At 60.6% G+C, this 18,103-nt stretch overlaps 1 protein-coding gene across 1 annotated transcript in view; it reads right to left on the bottom strand.

Moving 5' to 3' along the window:
* Positions 1–4,613: 4,613 nt before the first annotated feature.
* Sec14l5 (SEC14 like lipid binding 5) overlaps positions 4,614–18,103 on the bottom strand; it is a 37,483-nt gene continuing 23,993 nt past the window's right edge. The window contains exons 7-16 of the mRNA XM_046444821.2: positions 16,681–16,793; positions 15,734–15,923; positions 13,304–13,392; positions 13,146–13,216; positions 11,784–11,955; positions 10,689–10,823; positions 9,563–9,697; positions 8,927–9,154; positions 8,124–8,296; positions 4,614–6,877 (exon numbers count right to left, since the gene is read on the bottom strand). Of these exons, the coding sequence (XP_046300777.1) occupies positions 6,766–6,877; positions 8,124–8,296; positions 8,927–9,154; positions 9,563–9,697; positions 10,689–10,823; positions 11,784–11,955; positions 13,146–13,216; positions 13,304–13,392; positions 15,734–15,923; positions 16,681–16,793 (1,418 nt within the window). The 3' untranslated portion in view covers positions 4,614–6,765. The remainder of the gene's footprint in view (positions 6,878–8,123; positions 8,297–8,926; positions 9,155–9,562; positions 9,698–10,688; positions 10,824–11,783; positions 11,956–13,145; positions 13,217–13,303; positions 13,393–15,733; positions 15,924–16,680; positions 16,794–18,103) is intronic.

The raw sequence follows: 18,103 nt of genomic DNA, 5'->3' as shown, positions 1-18,103 counted from the left end.
GCCACCAGGGGGCGTCTGAGGTCTGACTCCCGGAGTTGGCCCCAGGGTCTGAGCAGACGGGGATTCTTAGCCTGCCGCCCCCTGATGGGCGGTGTTGACCCTGCATGCCTACTGTGCACGCGGTGGCTGGGGGCTTGGTAAAACTAGACCCCGGGCTGGGTGGGCCCAGGTGGTGCTGGTGCTGCGGACCTGGTTGACGTGGGGTTTGGCCCGGCCCTGCTCTGTCTTGTGGGATTTACTTTAGTCGCCCATGTCAAGGTCAGGAACCCCAGACTCTGGTTTCTCTTACGAGAGGGCACCAGCAACCCTGGCCAATGCACAGGTGAGGATTTGGAGTGGTGACAGGCCCCACAGGTCTGGGCTGGGCTGCCCTGCCCGCCGGCCACAGCACCAGCAGCGGTGTCTGCGCAGCCGTGAGTAGGTCTTTCCCAGGGCCCTGTCAGTGTCCCTGTGCTTCCCAAGCCCCCAAGCATGGCCCGAGTCACAGACCGGCCAGGGGCTGCTGCTGTCCTCTGACGTCACTGCTGATTGCAGGGTCACTGGCGGGGGCTGCCAAGGCAGGGGTACGCAGCTGGGCTCTGCAGGGCACCTGGTCCTCCAGAGGTAGCTCAGGCTCGGGTCAGAGGAGGCAGGTCCCAGAGGGAGGAGAGGTGTCCAGAGCTGCTCTGACCTCTCCTGGCCACATGGAGTCGGATAGAGCAGGTCACCAGGCTGGCCCAAGCTCAGGGCTAAGGGACTTCACAATGAGTTGCTGTGAGTCGGGATCTTGGCGCGTTCCTAAGAGCAGTTCCCAGACCTGGCTGCAGGTTGGGATGTCCTCTTCTGGAATGCTCTGCAGTTGCAGGCTCTCGACTCTGTCCAGACCCACTGAGTCCAAATACAGAAGTGGGAAAGAGAGGATGTGAAGTCCCAGGAGCAGCCCCAGGTGCGAGGGGCAGCAGCAGTAGTGATGGGCAGCCCCGAATGACCCTTGGCCTGCAGGGGACACCTCTTGGTCCTCGCTGGGCCACCAGCTCTTGGGCGAGGGACAGTGCTGTGCTTTGTGGGACCCAGGCCCAGAGGGAAACAGCAGCCCCTGAACAGAGCCAGTCATGGTGAGCTGGAGTGGCCCCCGGTTAAGTGAGGACACACTGGGCGTCCGAGCTCCCTGGGTTGTCCCTGCAGAACTTTAAACACTTTGTCACAGGGACATCTATTGCCTTTACCTGCCCCACTTCCAGTTCCTCTTCTTTGTAGATCGGAGCCAACTTTTTCTTCTATCAGACGCAGAGTCTCTGATTTGATATCAAGCCCCAGGAGATGGGAACGAGTGGTTTGGTTCAGGTCACCAGGAAGCTCTGGTGGGGAGGGCACGGTGGGGAGCAGGCGCAGTCCTGCTGGGACCCTCCACAGAACAGAGCTGCCTCGTGCCTTGGGGTCCACTCCAGGGCAGGGGAGCACTGTCTTCCAGCAGGGCTGCTCCTGGGGGTCTCCGCCTGGGTGCTTCCGGCTGCCCTCCCCAGAGCTGCGAGCTCCAGCCAGAGGGAGCAGAAGAGGTGCAGCGGTCCCCTGCACCGGAAGCCGGCGCTGCCTCTCCCCCTTGGCCACCAGGTGGTGTCGTGGGCACCACTCGTTCAAGGCAGGTCTTGGGGATCAGAGGCGGCCTCTGCCCAGGTCAGCCAGTCAGAGCCCCCCCCCCTGGAACTTCTGCTGGACTCGTCCAACCTCCAGGGTGTGAGCCGCACGGAGAAGAGCAAACCAGCTCTCCCCAGTGTGAAGAAGACGAACCACAAAATGGGGAGAGCCAGGCAGTGTGGAGAGGAACCGAGGGGGGCGGGGGCAAGATGTGAGCCCCTGGGTGCAGCCATACCTGACTTCCAATACGGAATGTGGACCAATAAAGTTTCGTTTTTGTTTGGGGCAGTTTGTGTTGGGTGCTCTTGCAACCCAAAAAGTGTGACACTCATGCTGTCACAGGACAGGCACATTTTTTGACACAGGCATTTGTAGAGCGTCATTGGAGCATGAGCAGGAGGCAAAGCAGTGTCTGGGATCCTGGCACCTGTGTGTGTGGGGGGGGGGGACACAGGGCACAGACACACAAGGCAGGACGCTGGGAGTCACTGACACCAAGGACCCCTCTGTGATCTTGGCAGTTAGGAAGACCCCAGAGCAGAGGCACAGACTGCCTCAGAGCCCCAGGATGGTGACCTTGGTGACATGCCAGTGGCTGAGCCCTCACAGAACCTCACCTCAGCGGAGACCCCACAGAGTCGCTGATGGGCGGTCACTGGGCAGCGCTGAGGGTCCCCCAGAGCCCTGAGACGGGTGAAAGCAGGAGCCTCTGCACCTCCCCCAGGTCCTCGGGGACCACGTTGTAAAAGCCTTGACTCCGTAAAACGAACTCAGAGCTCTGAAACTCTGCTTCCCTAACGGTCCCGCGGGTCCTGCCTGGGCAGGGAGGGCAGGAGAAAGGCACAGCCTCCCGGGCCTTCCGCCCTTCCCAGATCCACCAGGTCCCAAGGATTTGTGCCCCAGGGACAGCCTCTGGGCCTCACGGGAGCCCTGGGTGTGTTTTGGCCTCTCAGGCCCAGGCCCCAGGAGGCCTCCCGGGAGGAGCAAAGGCCCAGAGACGTCAGCGGTGACACACAGCTCAGCCCTGATCCCAGCTCTGCCCGCCCTCGGGAGCTGTCCCCAGTGCCACTGTCCTTTCCCAATACTGCAGCACCCACAGGTCAGCTGGCTGCCCTTTTGAGATCGGTGGCCCACAGTGCAGGAGACACCATGGAGAAGTCACCGCGAGTGGATGAGCACGTTATGGCAGCAGGCGACGGCTGTCTCCTCCCCTCACTGCACGTGTAGGGCAGGGCAGGTCCAGAGCTGGGCAGACAGTGACCCAAGGCCACCGCACCTCCCACTCCCCCAGTGACAGTCCCGGCCTCCAGCTCCAACATGAGGGAGGCTTTTCAGTCCCATGAGGTATACAGCAGCCAGCGCCCTTGGTCCAGTGCCTGGGAGACCCCCCCAGGGAAGGGCAGGCAGTGCCCTCAGCTTAGGTACAGCTGTCTCAAAATGAATAATTAAAAGGAGTCAGGCGCGCACAGTGGTCCACACCTATAATCCCAGCCGCTAGGGAGGCTGAGGCAGGAGGATCGCAAGTTCAAAGCCAGCCTCAGCAAAAGAGGCGCTAAGCAACTCAGTGAGACCCTCTCTCTAAATAAGATACAAAAAAAAATAGGGCTGGGGATGGGGCTCAGTGGTCGAGTGCTCCTGAGTTTGATCCCAGTACCGAATAAATAAATAAAAATGAAGAGCTGGGAATGTATCTCAGTGGTAAAGTTTCAATTCCTAGCACCAAAATAAATAAATACAAGGACTGCACGTCCTCGCTGTCCCCTGAGTAGCTGAAGAGTGGCAGGTGGAATTCAGGAACCCTGCCCGCAACATCCCAGGTGGCGGTGCTGAGCGAGCCTGGGAAACCTGGGTGCTAGCAGCATGGATAAACCCCGCGCCCGTTTCTGTAGGGTCCACACGTTCTGATGGGTCGACCAGCACCCCCAACCCAAGTTCACCCAGCGCCTGGCTGAGACCTCATTTGTAGTGAGGGTCTCAGCAGGTGTGGTGGCTTCAGCTGTTGAGATGACGCCCTGCCTCAATGACCAGTGTCCTCCTGAGAGATGCCGAGGGAAGAAGGCACCTGAGGAGGCAGGTGGAGTGATGTGGCCACCAGGGGAGGCAAGGAAGGACCCTGCCCTGGAGTGCTGCTCTGTGGACACTCAGACTCCAGACTCTGGCCTCTAGACCTTGGGCATAATAAAGGTCTGTGGTCTTAAGCCTCATTTTGGGGGGGGGTAATTTGTTCCAGAAGCCCCAGGAAGCTAATGCAGTGTGCCTGAGCTTCACACCTAAGAAGCTGGTCCCTGCGCACCAGTGTGCAAGCCCTCGGTGACGCCACTCTTTCCAGAGCGCTCTATCTAGTCTTGCAAACAAGAGCCAAGGAATCCCTCAACAATCCCTGGGCAAACGCCAGGCTCAGGGAGAAGACAGTGGAAGTTGATCCGCGCCTAAAATGGCCAGTGTTTCTGGCTGGAATGACCAGGCACAAGAACAGGCACCTCGCCCGCCAAAACGGACTCCATTGAAAAGGAGCAATCAGTTTTACAGAGGAGAGGAGCTTCCTGAGAGGGCGGGTCGGAGAGGAACAACACCACTTATTTCCTTCTGTTGTTGCACATTGGTTGCTGTTTTGGGTGGTGCTGGGGATGAACCCAGGGGCGCTTTACCACTGAGCTACGTTCAGCCTTTTTTTAAAAATTTAATCCTGAGGGCCTCGCCAAGTTGCTGAGGCTGGCCTAGCTCTTGCGATCCTCCTGCCTCGGCCTCCCCAGTCACTGGGATTACAGGTGTGTGCCATCATGCTGGGGAAGACCTCCCGGCTCAGGAAAGCTGCGCAGGGACTAAAGGTGCCCTTTCAGAGCTGTGGTTCTGCCCAGAAAAGGGAAGAGCCGGCTGCACACACGGCAGAAGGCAGCGGCACCCTGACCTCTCTGTCCCCTGGAGGCCGGCTGCCTCATGAACACCCGTGAGGGCGTCCTCGGGAAGGAGCCCCGACTTGGACAAGAAGCATGAAGAAATCAGAACTACCGCACACATTTATTGAGTGTTTTCTGTGTTCCAGACGCCGTGCTGGGGACTTTGTGACCACTTTTGTCCCACTACAACCCCATGAGGTAGGCACTGCTGTCCCCATTTAACAGATGAGGACACTGAGGCACAGAGAGGTTAAGTCACCTGCTTGAGGTTACACAGCTATGAAAGGAAGGCTGGGCTTTGCACCCTGGTCTAATGGCCACGTTGCTACAGGTCACTTCTGTCCTGATGGCAAGGGGCTGATGAGCAAGGAGGAGCAAGAAGCCTAAGCCAAGTCCAGCCCTGGCGGGCCTGGGGAAGTTTAAAAGCCAGAAGCTGGACAGTCCCTTCCTTGGGCTACTTTTAATTACAGGCCTCCCCAAGGCAGGAGCAGCCTGCTGCAGAGGCTTCAGCGCAGGTTCCAGAGACTTCTACGCAGGACACCACCATGGACGTCGGCTGGTGCAGGGAAGGATGGTGCCACGCAGCCCCGTTGCGTCTAGAGGGAATGCCAGTCACAGGACCCCCTGTGTCTTGGCCAGCATGGCCAAGAAGTGAACCTGCCACTTGAGCAGGGACAGCCAGACTCTTCCACGAGAGCTGAGATGGGACGGCATCTCCCTCGGGGTCGGGAGCCGTTAACAGGTCTGGGCTCTGGCAGCCCCTTCCTCACCAGGTGGAAGAAAGGAGGCAGCCAGGGTGCAAAGAGGTCAGGGTCAGGAGGCCTGGGTGCAGTCGAGAGGCCTGGGGCTCCCGCATCCAGCCATTCCTGGAGCCAATTCCCAAACAGGAGACCCAGGGAATTCCCCTTGTTGCTTAAGCCAGTTTTAGCTGGGTTCAGAGGGACAACCAAGAATCTGAGACGCTCGCCCTTGCTGGGAGTGGGGTTGTAGCTCAGAGGTAGAGCACTTGCCTAGCACTCAGACGCCCGTGACCTGTTGCCTTTTGGGGACCCAGGAAACGAAAGGAAAAATGTCCTCAGGTCCCAAGGAGTCCCAATGCAGTAACTGGGGAAAGCCATGTCAATTTTGGAGCTGGTTCCTGAGTCAGATCTGCCCCAGGGCAGACAATAGCCTCCCTACCAAGGGGAGTCCAAATGCCATGTGGAGACCCTGGATCCAGCCTTACCTGAAGTTAGACCTGGACTGGACAGGTACTTTGAATCCATGAATGGTCACCCTTTTGTGTTTAAGTCACTGAGCAGTGGGTTTCTCTGACTTACAATTAAAAAAGGTCATAATCAAACAGCTCCCCAGGACAGAAAGGGGCCTCCACAGTGTGTCACCCCATCACTTCCTGAAACTTGGCAGAAGCCCTGGGCTTCCTCACCCTCTTCAAGGCACTGGTGGTCAGGGTTAGGCCCCCAGCAAACCTGGATATGGTTATGGCGAACCCTGGATACCGCTCCAGAGCCCAGTGGGGACTCAGAGTGCTGCTGTCCCTCAGACACTAAGGGGACCGTCCCTTCCCGATGCCCAGCGTCTTCCCATTCTTGGGGGACGGGCCAGTATTCCTTGAAGCACTTGCCTTTTCAGACCGTGTGATTGGCTCCCGCACTGTGCATGTGATCCAGGCTGGCCAATCAATGCGCCGCACCCCAGCTAAGTCACAGTGATTGGTCTAGGTTGGGCACATGACCCAGGACCAGCCTTCTCAAACCCGCAGTAACTATCACGGGTTCAGGAATGGGTGCGGGTCCCCAGCTGGGCGGTGAGAGGCAGTCCTGGGAGGTGGACTGGAACTTCTGGGAGTGAGCGGGTCCCTTCTGGGGGAAGGGACAGTGTGCCTAGCAGTGACGGAGACCCTGCAGGGGGTGGCCCTCCTCAGAAGGAAGCCCGCGGGGCAAGCAAGCAAGTGGTGGTGAGGGGCTGAGCCTGGGGCCATGGCTGAGTCCCAGATCCTGCGAGACCCACTGCGCTGAGATGGACAGGCCTTTTGTGTCCAGAGGGGAGTTCTGTCCTTGCCACCACAAGAGCCCTGAGCTGCATGCGGGCCACACTGGCCAAGGACGAGGTCCTCGCCATCCCGTCCAGACACCCCAACTTTTGGGACCAGACGCTCCAGCCCACGTGGTCCCAGGCCTTGGCAAGCTGCTTCTCATTCTGCACTCTTCCGGGTGGCCGAGGCCAGCGGGCTGCCCTGAGGGTCCACGCCTGGCTATCTGGAGACCAAGGAGCTGCCCTGGGACTGGCCGGAGGAGGAGGAGGAGGTGGCGGCACTGAGCTGGGAGAAGCCACTGGTGCAGGATTCCAGGCTGGACATGGAGCCCCTGGGGGGAAGGGCACAAGTTACCCTCTGTTGATGCTGCAGGTGAGGCCCCAGGGCTCCTTCCTCAAGGCTGCTGACTGCCCAGGGCCCGGGCCAAGTGCAGAGGGAAAAGCAAGTGACACCATGAGTGCCCCCCAGTTCCCTGCGCCCCACTCCCTCAGGACACAGCCCGGCCTACCACAGACAATCCAGGGGCTTCCCTGGCCTGGATCCCTACCACGGTCCTGGGGCCCCCACAGCCCGGGGAGGCTCCGGCCCTCGCCTCTCACCCCTCACTCCTGGAAGTCGAGCCTGGCCTCCTTCCAGCACCCTGGACACACCTTTGTGGGTGCCAAGCCTCCGGGCAGCACCTTCCCTCTGTCCCCAGCTACCTGGTTCACGTGGACTTCAGGTCAGAGCCATCTGGAGAACCCTCTGCCTGACTGAAATGTCCTACCAGTGTGCTGTCCACGGCAGCAGCCGCTGCCACTGAGGCCACAGAGTGGCCGGCACGTGGCTCGTGTGTTCCACTCTATCTGCTACTTCTGCGTTGCCACAGGGGCTAGCCGCTACGGGGCTGTCCCTGGGCAGCCGGAGGGATTTGCTCCTCAAAGTGTGTGGGGACCAGCCGCACCCTGGCACCTGGGGCTTGCTAGGGTTCTGAACCAGAATCTACGGGCTGAACAGGCCCCTGGTGACCGATACCACACCCCGTGGCTCTCCACCCAGTGTCATTTCCCAGAGGCCCCCCCCACACCCTCTGCCAGGTCCCTGCTCTGAGCCGACAGTTCTCTCTGCTAAGCCCCCAGCACTTCTTAGCCATGTGGCTTTGGGCCCAGAGCCCAGGCTGAGCATGGCTTCCTGTCTTCCATCTGTGCCACACTTCCACGCGGTGGGAGTGCCCCAGTGGCAGACCAGGAGGGCAGCAGGAAATAGCCCTGAACTGACTTCTCATGAGGTCACTGAAGGAGAGGTGGCAAGGACTCTTACACTGGCCAGACCAAACAGGTTGGTGCAGAGCGCCCAGCCCACCCCGTCTCCACGCGTCCCCCTGGAGGGCCCCCCCCTGCACCTCCTTCCCAGGGCCAGGTGCACCCGGCTTCCTGCAGGGCTTCGTGAGGAGGGCAGGCTCTGCTGCTGAGCGGGTCTGACCAGGGCTCCCCCAAATCCCTGCTGGGCCTACCCTGGAGGAACTGGCCCACCGCTAGGGCAGAGCCCGGGAGCCCAAGGAGGACGCCACGCCCCGCCCTGCCCAGGCCCCAACCCACCTGAAGTCCTCGGAGGCTAGCACCTCGCAGTAGTAGAGGAGCTTGCACTTGGGGCCCGGGCTGTGCAGAGCGGTCAGGACATCGCCCGGGAGGCTGCAGGCCATGCTGCCAGGGGGGCTGTGCACTTGCCACTGGAGCAGGTAGACCCCAGGCCACCTGGTCACATGGGAGCCCTGAAACACAGCAGCCATGCTCTGTGAGGTCCCCTGGGGAGGGGGAAAGGGGCCGAGCCTTCCTGTGGCCAGGCCTGGAGAGAGAGGCTCTTGCCCTCTGTCCCCCTCTGCAGTGCACCAGCAAACTGTCCTACTAGGACCTCCCGAGGCCGTCCCTGCGGCTGCCCCACAACCTGGGACCAGCTCAGTGGGGTCTGCAGACCAGGAGGATTTAGAGAAGGGCTGAGTGGGGGCTCACGGGTGCTTCCAACAGGTGGCTGGGGGGAAGTGTGGAGGGCGGTGTTAGTTGTTAGGAGGGCGACTCTGAGGAGGGGTAGAGTGTTACGGGGATCACGGGGTGGTGGGGGGCGTGGCAGGGGGCAAGTGTGACGACGGGCAGCCCAGCACCCCGGGCCCTGCAGCCAGGCCCTAGGCTTGTGGAGCTGGCCTGTGCCCTTGTTCTCCCTGCCGCCTGGCTGCGATGGTGGTCAAGCACCCATTACGTGGACACCATGATCTCTCCCCTGCTGTCCTGCCAGGTCCCTGAGGCCAGGGGCACGTCTGGTTTGTCCTGCTGTGTTCCCGCAGCCCAGCAGGGGTGGCCGTCCAGTACGGCGGGATGAAGGAGCAGGTGACCCACGGAGTGCCAACCTGGATGCTCTCCCCCTCCCGGCAGACCAGCGGAGCCTCCACGCGGCTGTAATCCGTGCCCAGGACCCAGCCTTTGTCCATCAGCTGCCCGCTGGCCTTGGCCCCAGGCTCCCGCGGGCCCGGCTTGAGCGCCTGCTTGGTGTGGTACAAGCTAAAGACCACGTCCCCTCGCAGGATGTCGAAGTCCCAGGTTATGACCGACTCCCCTTCCAGGATCTCCAGCGCGACCTGTGTGGGGACAGAGCAGCTCTGGGAGTCCCAGGGGACAGGACAGCTGGGAGGGGCATGGGAGGTGTGGTGGGTGCTGCAGGGGTCTCGCCCCCAGTCACGAGGTGCGCCTCCTGGAGGGCAGAAGGGGCTGCTAAGGCTCCTGCCGTCCCTCGCCTGGGAACCTCTCTCGGAAAGGCCTGGGAGGTTCCACCCTGGGGTGACCAGGGGGCCCGGGGGGGACGGCACTCAGGCCTGGCCCCTTGCCTCTCAGCAGGCCATTCCTGACCTCTTCCCCTTCCGGAGCTCCCTGGGTCAGGCTGAGGCCCAACGGCTGACGTCACCTCTGGGTTTCGATCCCCCCACGCCCACCAGCGAGGACCTGGCCTAGGGTGACAGCCCGGGGCCCTCCCTGCCAGGCCCCAGCACCTCGTGGGGCGCCCCACGGAGCACGCTGGCCGAGTGGTAGGTCTCGCTCCACAGCCGCAGCTGGTCGGCCTGCTCCTGCTCCTCCTCCGTCAGATAGAGGGACTTGGGGACCAGTCCTCCTTCGGGGACACTACACTGGGGGTCACAGACAAAATGGGTGACAGGTCAGGGTCCTGGAGGTTGGCCGGCCTGAGCCACGGAGTCCTGTGAGCCCCGAGACGGCCTAGAACAGTGACCCCCGCTGAGCTGGACGGTGGCTCCCGCGACCCCGTTTGCCCCCCAGAACCCCCGCAGGGTAGGGACGGTTTTCCCGCGTCACAGAGGAGGGAAATGGCAGCTCAGAGAGGGAAGACCAGTTGTCCAAGATCACAGAGCACAGGGTGCTGCTCAGGGCACAGGGCTCGCTCCTGAGAGTCACGCTCAGGTCCCCCCCCCCCCGGCTGGCGGGGAAAGGGGACCCTCCCCCAGCACCCCTTCAGCTGTCAGGTGGACCCATCAAGGTACGGTGGGTTCTGAAGATTCCCAAAGCCAAAGGCCCCCGGGCGGCTGGGCCTCGGCAGACCCTCTGCCATCCCAAACTGTGATGCCCATCTCACTGGCAAAGCCAGGGGAGGCCACAGCAGGAGGCGGGGTCAGGCAGGCCGGCCAAGCCCAGGAGGCCTCCTGTGCGCTGCTGGGTGAACAGAGAGCGCGAGCCCGCCCGGCTGCAGGAAGGGGCTGGGACTCGGGGTCTCCCTGCCCGTCAGCCCACCACAGCGGGGCAGCAGCCTGGTCAGGGCAGGTCTGGGCGCACCAGGGCCAGGGCCGTGGGCACCGGGCGCCACTGCCCTGCGTGGAAGGGCTCGGAGGAGCACGGCTGCTGAGCAACCTCTGGGGACACGGAGGGTCTGGGGACTTGGCCTGGTCCCTGGGCTTCTGGAAGATGCTGCCTCACTGTGTGAAACAGCCAGAGGCAGGCGTCGCCTCTCTGGGGCAGCTTCTGAAACACGCCCCGTGCCCACTCGGCAGCCTGGCTTCCAGGGGACAGCACGGCGGCCGCCCAGGGGCCCTTCCCCCCCAGCCAGGACTCCTGGCCTCCCGGGCCACTGCCCTCACCCTGCAGCCCAGCCCAGGCCACCGGCCTCACCACACTCTCTCCCCCCAGGAAGTCGGGGATCACTTCCTTGTCCAGGTAGTCCACCAGGCCCCCCGGGCCCTGGTAGTTGCTGCCGCTGTAGATGAGGAACTTCTGCCTGGTGTTCTCGTTGATGAAGGGGCTGACCTGCAGTGGGGGTGAGGCAGAGGGCATGGATTGATCAATTATTGGCACTAGGAACTGAACACCGAGGCTCTCAGCCACTGACCCGCACCCCGGCCCATTTTAGTTTTCATCTTGAGACAGGGACTCCCTAGATTGCTCAGCTGGCCTCAAACTTTCCGTCCTCCTGCCTCAGCCTCCTGAGTATCTGGGATCACAGAGGAGCACAGCACACCCGCTCGACTAGCCTGTTTTCAGTGGAAAAGAACAGAAGAGACTAGTAAAGAAGCTGGTATAGACACCATTTCACAGGTCTCTTGTTCAGGGTGTGCGTGTGCACATGTGTGTGCACGCAGGTGCTCTGGGCTACAATTGTGGGTCCTGGCCAAAAGTTTAAAATCCCAACAGTCCAAGGTCCAAACTGTCCTTGGAATCAGCTCACAGGAGGCCTGGGAACACTGTACAATGCTGAGGGTTGCTGTCCCATTAAAGAAATAGGCAAGGGATACACAAATGTGCTCCATCCACATGCTGGAATATTATGCAGCTGTAGAAAGGAATGGAGAGCCAGGGCGGGCTGCACCGCGGCTGGACTCCACAACACTGTGCTCAGTGAAGGAAGCCGGACAGCAAGCGCCTCACAGTGGATGAGCCTGTTGACATGAAGCTCCCAACAGGCAAATCCCACAGGGACGGCAGGCGGAGGGTGGCCCCCAGGGCCAGGAGGAGAAATGGGCAGGGGGGTTCCAGGAAACGTTCTGGGACTGGGCGGGGTAGCAGTTGTATAATTCTGTGAATATAGTGAAACTGCTGAATCCTGTACTTGAAGAAGGCGAAGGCTGTGGCATAGGAGTCTTATCTGGATAAAGCTGCCATTTACAAAAGTTCAAACAGGGCCACTCAGTGGGAGGAGCAGAGGAACCTTCCCATCTCGGCCTCCCATCCCAGCGTCCCTGGGGGGCCTGACCAGGCTCCTGCTCTTACCAGCGTCCAGAGCACGGGAAAGACTCGGGGGGCTCGCACGATGAGCAGCCGGCCCAGGGTCTCAGGGTAGTTATCTTCGACGACCTCGATCATGCGCAGCAGGGCCTTCACCCCTGGCCGCCAGAGGTGCCGCATGTTGAGACCCTCCAGGTCCAGCAGGCAGGTCCAGGAGCTGTGGTGGACACGCACCCCTCACTCCACCTGGCTCTGCCTCGTCGCAGGATGGACAGGGAGGCGGGTGGGAGCAGAGGGGCCGCCGGACACTTCTGCGGATCCCTCCGCGGTAGGGAGGCTGCGTGCTGAAGAGGCCCAGAGCCTGGATGCCCAGGCTGAGCCCCGGAGCCCCGGAGCCCAGGCCTCCCCTCCACCTGGAGAGCTGAGAGACTGGGCAGGGACCTGCGGCTCACGGAGTCAGCAAAGGTGGTCAGCTCTAAATGAGGTGGGGGCTGGAGCGCTCTCTGCAGGAGCTCTCGTCCCTACTAGTTGAGAGAAGATGCTCTCCACTGCATACAGCCCACCCGGCTCTGGAAGCTTGCCCTGCAGCGTCGGGTGGCCCAGGCTCAGATACCTGCTCTGCCACTTGCTGTGTGGCCTGGGCCAAGTTCTTAACCCCTCTGTGCCTCCATTCCATCAGTAGTGAGTCATTAGGAAAATGACCATCTTACTGCAGTGGCCGGTCCCTGGGAGCCTCTGCATCCTGGATGTCCCTTAGCCCTGCTCACACGTCTGCAAGGGGGTCCTTTATGACACTCCCCATTCAAACCATCTGGGGTGGACTCTGCCTCCGGCCAGGACCCTGGCTGACTGATTGCCACCCCCACCCGATGTCCCCGTCCTTACAAAATCTCCAGACAGAAAAGGAACTTAATCATCACAAAGAGAAGACTCCTGGGGGTAAAATGTGCAGGTGTCAGGTCCTGTCACGGCTGCCACCAGGAGGGCCGAGGGCTGGGGGGCCGGAGGAGCCCGGGCCACACACAGCTGGCCGCATACACTGGCCCAGGACCTCGGCCCAGGGGTGGGGTCCAGGGAGTGAAGGGGCAGCGGGCCGCTGCTGGGCTTTGTCACCAGGGAGTGGGACTGTCGTGGGACATGGAGGGAGACCTCGGGCCAGAGAGCTGCTCTCAGGATCCAAAGTCGGGAGCCAGACGGGGCCGGACCCAGACAGGGGCAGGTCAGAGCAGCTCGGCCACCGAGCCCTCCGTGACCCCAGGGAGCACCGCCACCCGGGCTGTCTCCTTATAAGTCAGGGTGACTGCAGCCCCTCACAAGATCACCGCAGGAGCTAGGTGGGGACAGTGACACTCAGTGCAATGTGTTAGCGGCCCCGTCCACCGGGGAGTCACCAGCCCGGGTCCTTGCCTGATGGGACGGCCAAACTGCTTGGTGTTCCCCTCACACCTCTTCTGTCCTTCCTCGTTGACAGAAAGGACCTGCAGGGAGGACAGCGTGCTGAGCCACCGCTCTGCTGTCCCACCCGCGGGCCGTCCCGGAGCCCGGGCGGGGGGGGGGACACTCACGTGCTGCAGCAGCGCCTCCTCCCCCACCGCCTTCATCAAGCCCTTGGTGTCCATCTGGCCCAGGCGGAGGATGTACAGGGGACGTCCATCTTCGGGGGCAAGCAAAGAGAAGGGTCACTGGTGACCCGGGCAGGTCCACGCCTCCGCTGGAATGCGGCATCCTCAGGGAGGAGACACCGGGCCCGGCACACCCAGGCCCAGTGGGCGCATGTCCTGGCCAGCACCTGCTGCCTCCAGGAGGCGGACCCCCCACCAAAGACCCCAACAACAGGCGTGTTCTAATAAGGACAAGGGACACGCCCGCGAGACACCAGGCGGGAGCCTCAGCAACTCCCGCTCCATGTTGGCGGCTCTTTGCCAACTGAAGCCTTTCTCCCGCCTCTCGTTTGCTCAGAACAAGACGCGAGCCACCCCAGGAGGGGACACTGAGCCCCAAGAACACTGAGCCCCGAGCACACGCTCTTCAGCCTCAGAAGAAAGCCACGGAGAGGGACCTGCTAACACTGGCAGTGCCGTCACTCATGTCACCTACAAAGTCCCAGAACACGATCGGCCGCGTCCAGGCAGGAGCGGGCCAGGCGGCAGGAGCCTGGAGACTCGGCCCTTCTGTCCACATCAGCGGCCTTGTTGGGGGAGCCTGTTCAAGGACACTCCCCACGTCCCCGTTGGTTCCACTGGGCACTTAGCAGAACCAACTCCTGCAGCAGAGCTGGGCCATTTCCACGGGGCCTAACAAGACTCCAGAGGCTCTGCTCAGCCCTGCTCTCTCCAGAGAACAGAACTCTGCGCGCACCACGTCCATTTCAGCTTCCTAGTGCTGTCCTCATTACTGACAGGTGTCCTGTGTAGGACGATGGGACTCGATGGGTTGATGTCATCAGCACTGAACCCAAGGCCACGGGCACACAGGAGCCCACAGCCCCGGGATCCTCCCCGACTGCACCACAGGACCCTGTGCTCTGGGCCACTCAAGGGCAGCACGGCCCTCTGGCCCCACGAACAGCAAAGTTGCCCATGAAAAATCCAAAACTGCAAAATCAGTGCCCTCTAGAAGCCACCTAATGGCTCATGTGTCGCACAAGTGCCAAACCCTGGAGGCTGCACCGCCTTGTTCAGCACCAGCTGGGACGTGCACACCCGGCCACCCAAAACTTTCACCCCTCTGAATGTGTCCTTGGATAACCTTGACAGGGCTGCCACGGAGCTGTGACTGTTGATTTGGAGGTTATAAATACATTTTAGCAAGCAGGGGGATCCATGAATACCGAGGACTGCGTTAAGACACTGTGCCAACCAGTGTGCCAACCGGGGCTCAAGAGAGCCCGGCATTTCCCCTAAACAGCATACATGAGTTTTTATGTAAAGGACCATGAAAAGCCCAGTAGTTGTTGGCTTTAATTTTTAAAAAAATCTATGGGCTGGGGATGTGGCTCAAGCGGTAGCGCGCTCGCCTGGCATGTGTGCGGCCTGGGTTCGATCCTCAGCACCACATACAAACAAAGATGCTGTGTCCACCAAGAACTAAAAAATAAATATTAAAATTCTCAAAATAAATAAATAAATAAATCTAGACACAATATCTGTGGCAGGTGGAATGTCATCTACACACACACACACACACACACACACTCTCACACTCACACACAAAACCCAAAGTGTGACCCTTATTTGAAAACAGTCTTTGCAGACGCATTTAGTTAAGGACATCAAGAGGAAGCCTTGGCCTCCTGACCAGGTTGGGGGCACAGGGCCTAGGATCCCAGTGGCTCGGGTAGACGGAGGCAGGAGGGTGGCAAGCTCAAGGCCACCTCAGCAACGTAGTGAGACCCTGCCTCAAAATAAAAAAGAGCTGGGGATGTGGCTCAGTTATAGAGCACCCCTGGGTTCAACCCCCAATACCAAAAAAGGGGGGGAAATCATTCTGGATCTGGGGTGGGCTCTACATTCAGCCCCTGGGGTCCTTAGAGGAGAAGACGGGACACAGAGAGATGCCAAGATGCCACCGAAGACAGGCAGAAATTGGAGGGGTGTGGCCACAAGCCAGGAGCCCAGGGCCCCCGGAGGCTGGGACAGGCAGGGGCGGACCCTCCCCTGTAGCCTTGGGGGAGCGCGGCCCTGCCGACACCTTGACTCCAGACTCTCAGCCTCAGAACTTCCAGAGAACACATTTCTGCTGTCTTCGCCACCAGGTTTGTGGCCGTCTTCTGCGGCTGCCCTAAGAAGCCCGTGGGACATTCCTACAACCATCACCTACACCCTCGGGGACCCCAGCAAAGGGGGACCAACAGCCTGGGGCAGGCCCCAAACTATCCCATCTCCGCCTTCTTCCCAGCTGGGTGTCACACCAGAGGTGTCCGAGAGCCAAGGGAAAACCAGATGTTGGCACCCGGCAGGTTCCTCCAAGTGCCTTGGCAGCCCCCTGACCCTCACCTATGTCCTGGTAGTGCCAGCCTCCCGCGTAGAACTCCTCCAGCAGGGCGGGGGGCCGCCAGGTCTGCAGGAGCACGTCCACCTGGTGCTGCTTCCGCCAGCTCAAGGACTGGCACAGCATCTCCCGGGCCTTGTCCAGGTGGAAGTCGCGGGCGCGCAGGAAGCGCAGGATGTGTTCATCTTTGGGAATCTGAGACACAGAGAAAGAGAGCGGAGAAGGACACCCTGCCCACAGGTTAGGTACCAGAAGGAGCCCCTGGCTCACCTGCAGAGCGTCCCCAACCCTGAGGGAGAGCCCGGGCTCAGGACGCTCTGCTCTCACCCCTCCCTGCTCCTGCTGGGACCTGGGTCTCTCTTGGGGGCAACTGGTCCTCCTTCACGCCCCCCCCCCCCGCCCCAGTGAGCCAGTCCTGCAAGACCAGCCCCAGGAGCTGCCCTCTCTCCAGCAGGAGGAGCAGGGTGTGGGCTGGCCAAGAGGCTCAGTAGGGCTCCTGGAGGTGTAAACTGACACTAAAGTCACACCCCGCCTGTCCCCTAAGGTGGAGGAGAGAAAGACCAGCCACTCAGCTGGCAGCCGCAGCAGGAAGTTCTTACTCAACAGAGCTGAGGACAAAGTCCCCGTGGGACCCTGGTGCATCCTGGTTACGGGGGTGACAAGGCAAAACCCACCCACGGGCAGTCAACACGCACCTTCGCAGGGTCTCCGAGTCCCACAGGAAAGGACAGAAGGGTATCAGGAATGTGGTGCTATGCAGCAGCGTCTCCACTGGGGGGTCACCAGGCCCCCGGGGACACATGACATCTCGGAAGCTGTCCCAGGTTGTCATAACTGGGGGCGGGGCGTGGGGGAGTCGCTAATGACATCTATTTGCTGAGGCCAGGGATAGTGGGAGGTCTTCCCGTTGCTGATCACGTGAACTGCCCTGTCCGCCCCCAGGCCCACCCACCTTGCCTCTGTGGGTCTCCTGCAACCAGTGCCGCAGCTGGATCAGGCAGCTCTCCTGCATGGGCGTGAGCTGGCCCAGGCACCTCTGGATGTAGTCTGCGTCCAGCTTGTCCCCTTGGAGGAGGAGGACGGGGTCTTCAGGACAAGGGAGACCCTGCGTCCCTCGCCTGGTGGCTGACCTTTCTCTGCCCTCCTGTGCTACTGGCCACCTCTGCTCTGGAACATGGTTCCAAGCCAGGCTAGGGCTCCGGCTCCAAACACAGCCCCGCAGGCCCCAAAGTCCTTCATTTTTCCCACCCGGGTCCAGGTGGTTCTGAAAGCTTAGTCCAGGATGATCCCCACCCTCCAGGGTGGCCGAGCCATGTGTGGGGGCCTGGGGACCACGTGGATCAGCCTGCTGGGCAACCCATCAGCCCATGGCCAGCACACAGAGCCTGGCTCAGTCCAGGTCCGGTGCCCGGCTCCTAGCCACTATGCAGCAGAGGCGGGTGCCCACGGCCTCCTGGTATCTCAGCCAAGCAGCAGCCTGTGGGCACCGCCACTTCTCTGTGGACAGATGGCACAGTGAGAAAGCAAACTGAATGCCCCCCCAGCAAAACCTCTCAGCCGTTCCCCAAACAAACCCTGGGCACGGGGGTCACGCCGGCTGTGCGAGGAGGCATCTGGGTAAACCACAGGAGGGATGGGGGCTGAACTCATGTGGGCAACGGCAGCAAAGGGGCATCGGAAGACATGAGGCAGGCGGGGCGCCACGTCCTTCCGGCCCCAGGCAGATGTGAGGCCCTTCTCTCCCTCTGAGCACAAAGGCCCAGTGATTCAGAACAGGGTGGAAGGGCCTGACGTTGCCCTCTGCCAGCCACCCCGAGTGCCAGTGTGCTGGTGGACAGGACAGATGAGAGTGGAGGCCAGGCCTGGGTGGACAGGCAAGGTACAGGCACAAACCACAGAGCACACACAGGAGGGTGTAAAAATATAAAAGGGCACGTACAACAGCAGCCAGCCAGTGCACACAGTCGGTGCAGAATAAATTCTTGTTGCATGAATGGATTTTGTTCCCTCTAAACACAGCTCGAGACGTAGTATTAATTCACGGTATTGTCACTCAAGTATCTTGGAATCAGGCAGGCCTCCACGTGTCAGTGGCCCAAAAGGAAATTGGACTCCGTGTTTGTACTGTTCTGTATACCAGTTTGTTAGAATTTTTTCTTTTCTTTTTAATTTGCCTTCACATTCTATTGTGAACAATTTCCACATGAATAGAAGACTGAACTGCGACAAAGGGCTAATTGCTGTAATATACAAAGAGCTCTTACAAACCAATAAGAATTCAAGAACAGGAATTAACCAAAGAAAGGAAAATAGTCACTAAACACGAAAACAAAACAAATGGTCATTCTTATTGCCTTTCAGAAGTTTGAAACATT

Source organism: Marmota monax, unplaced genomic scaffold (genome assembly GCF_021218885.2).
Source record: "Marmota monax isolate L192 unplaced genomic scaffold, Marmota_monax_Labrador192_F-V1.1 WCK01_AAM20220418_F8-fsc00035, whole genome shotgun sequence".
In the NCBI taxonomy this organism is placed as follows: domain Eukaryota; kingdom Metazoa; phylum Chordata; class Mammalia; order Rodentia; family Sciuridae; genus Marmota; species Marmota monax.
This window is presented reverse-complemented; position numbering and strand designations above follow the sequence as displayed.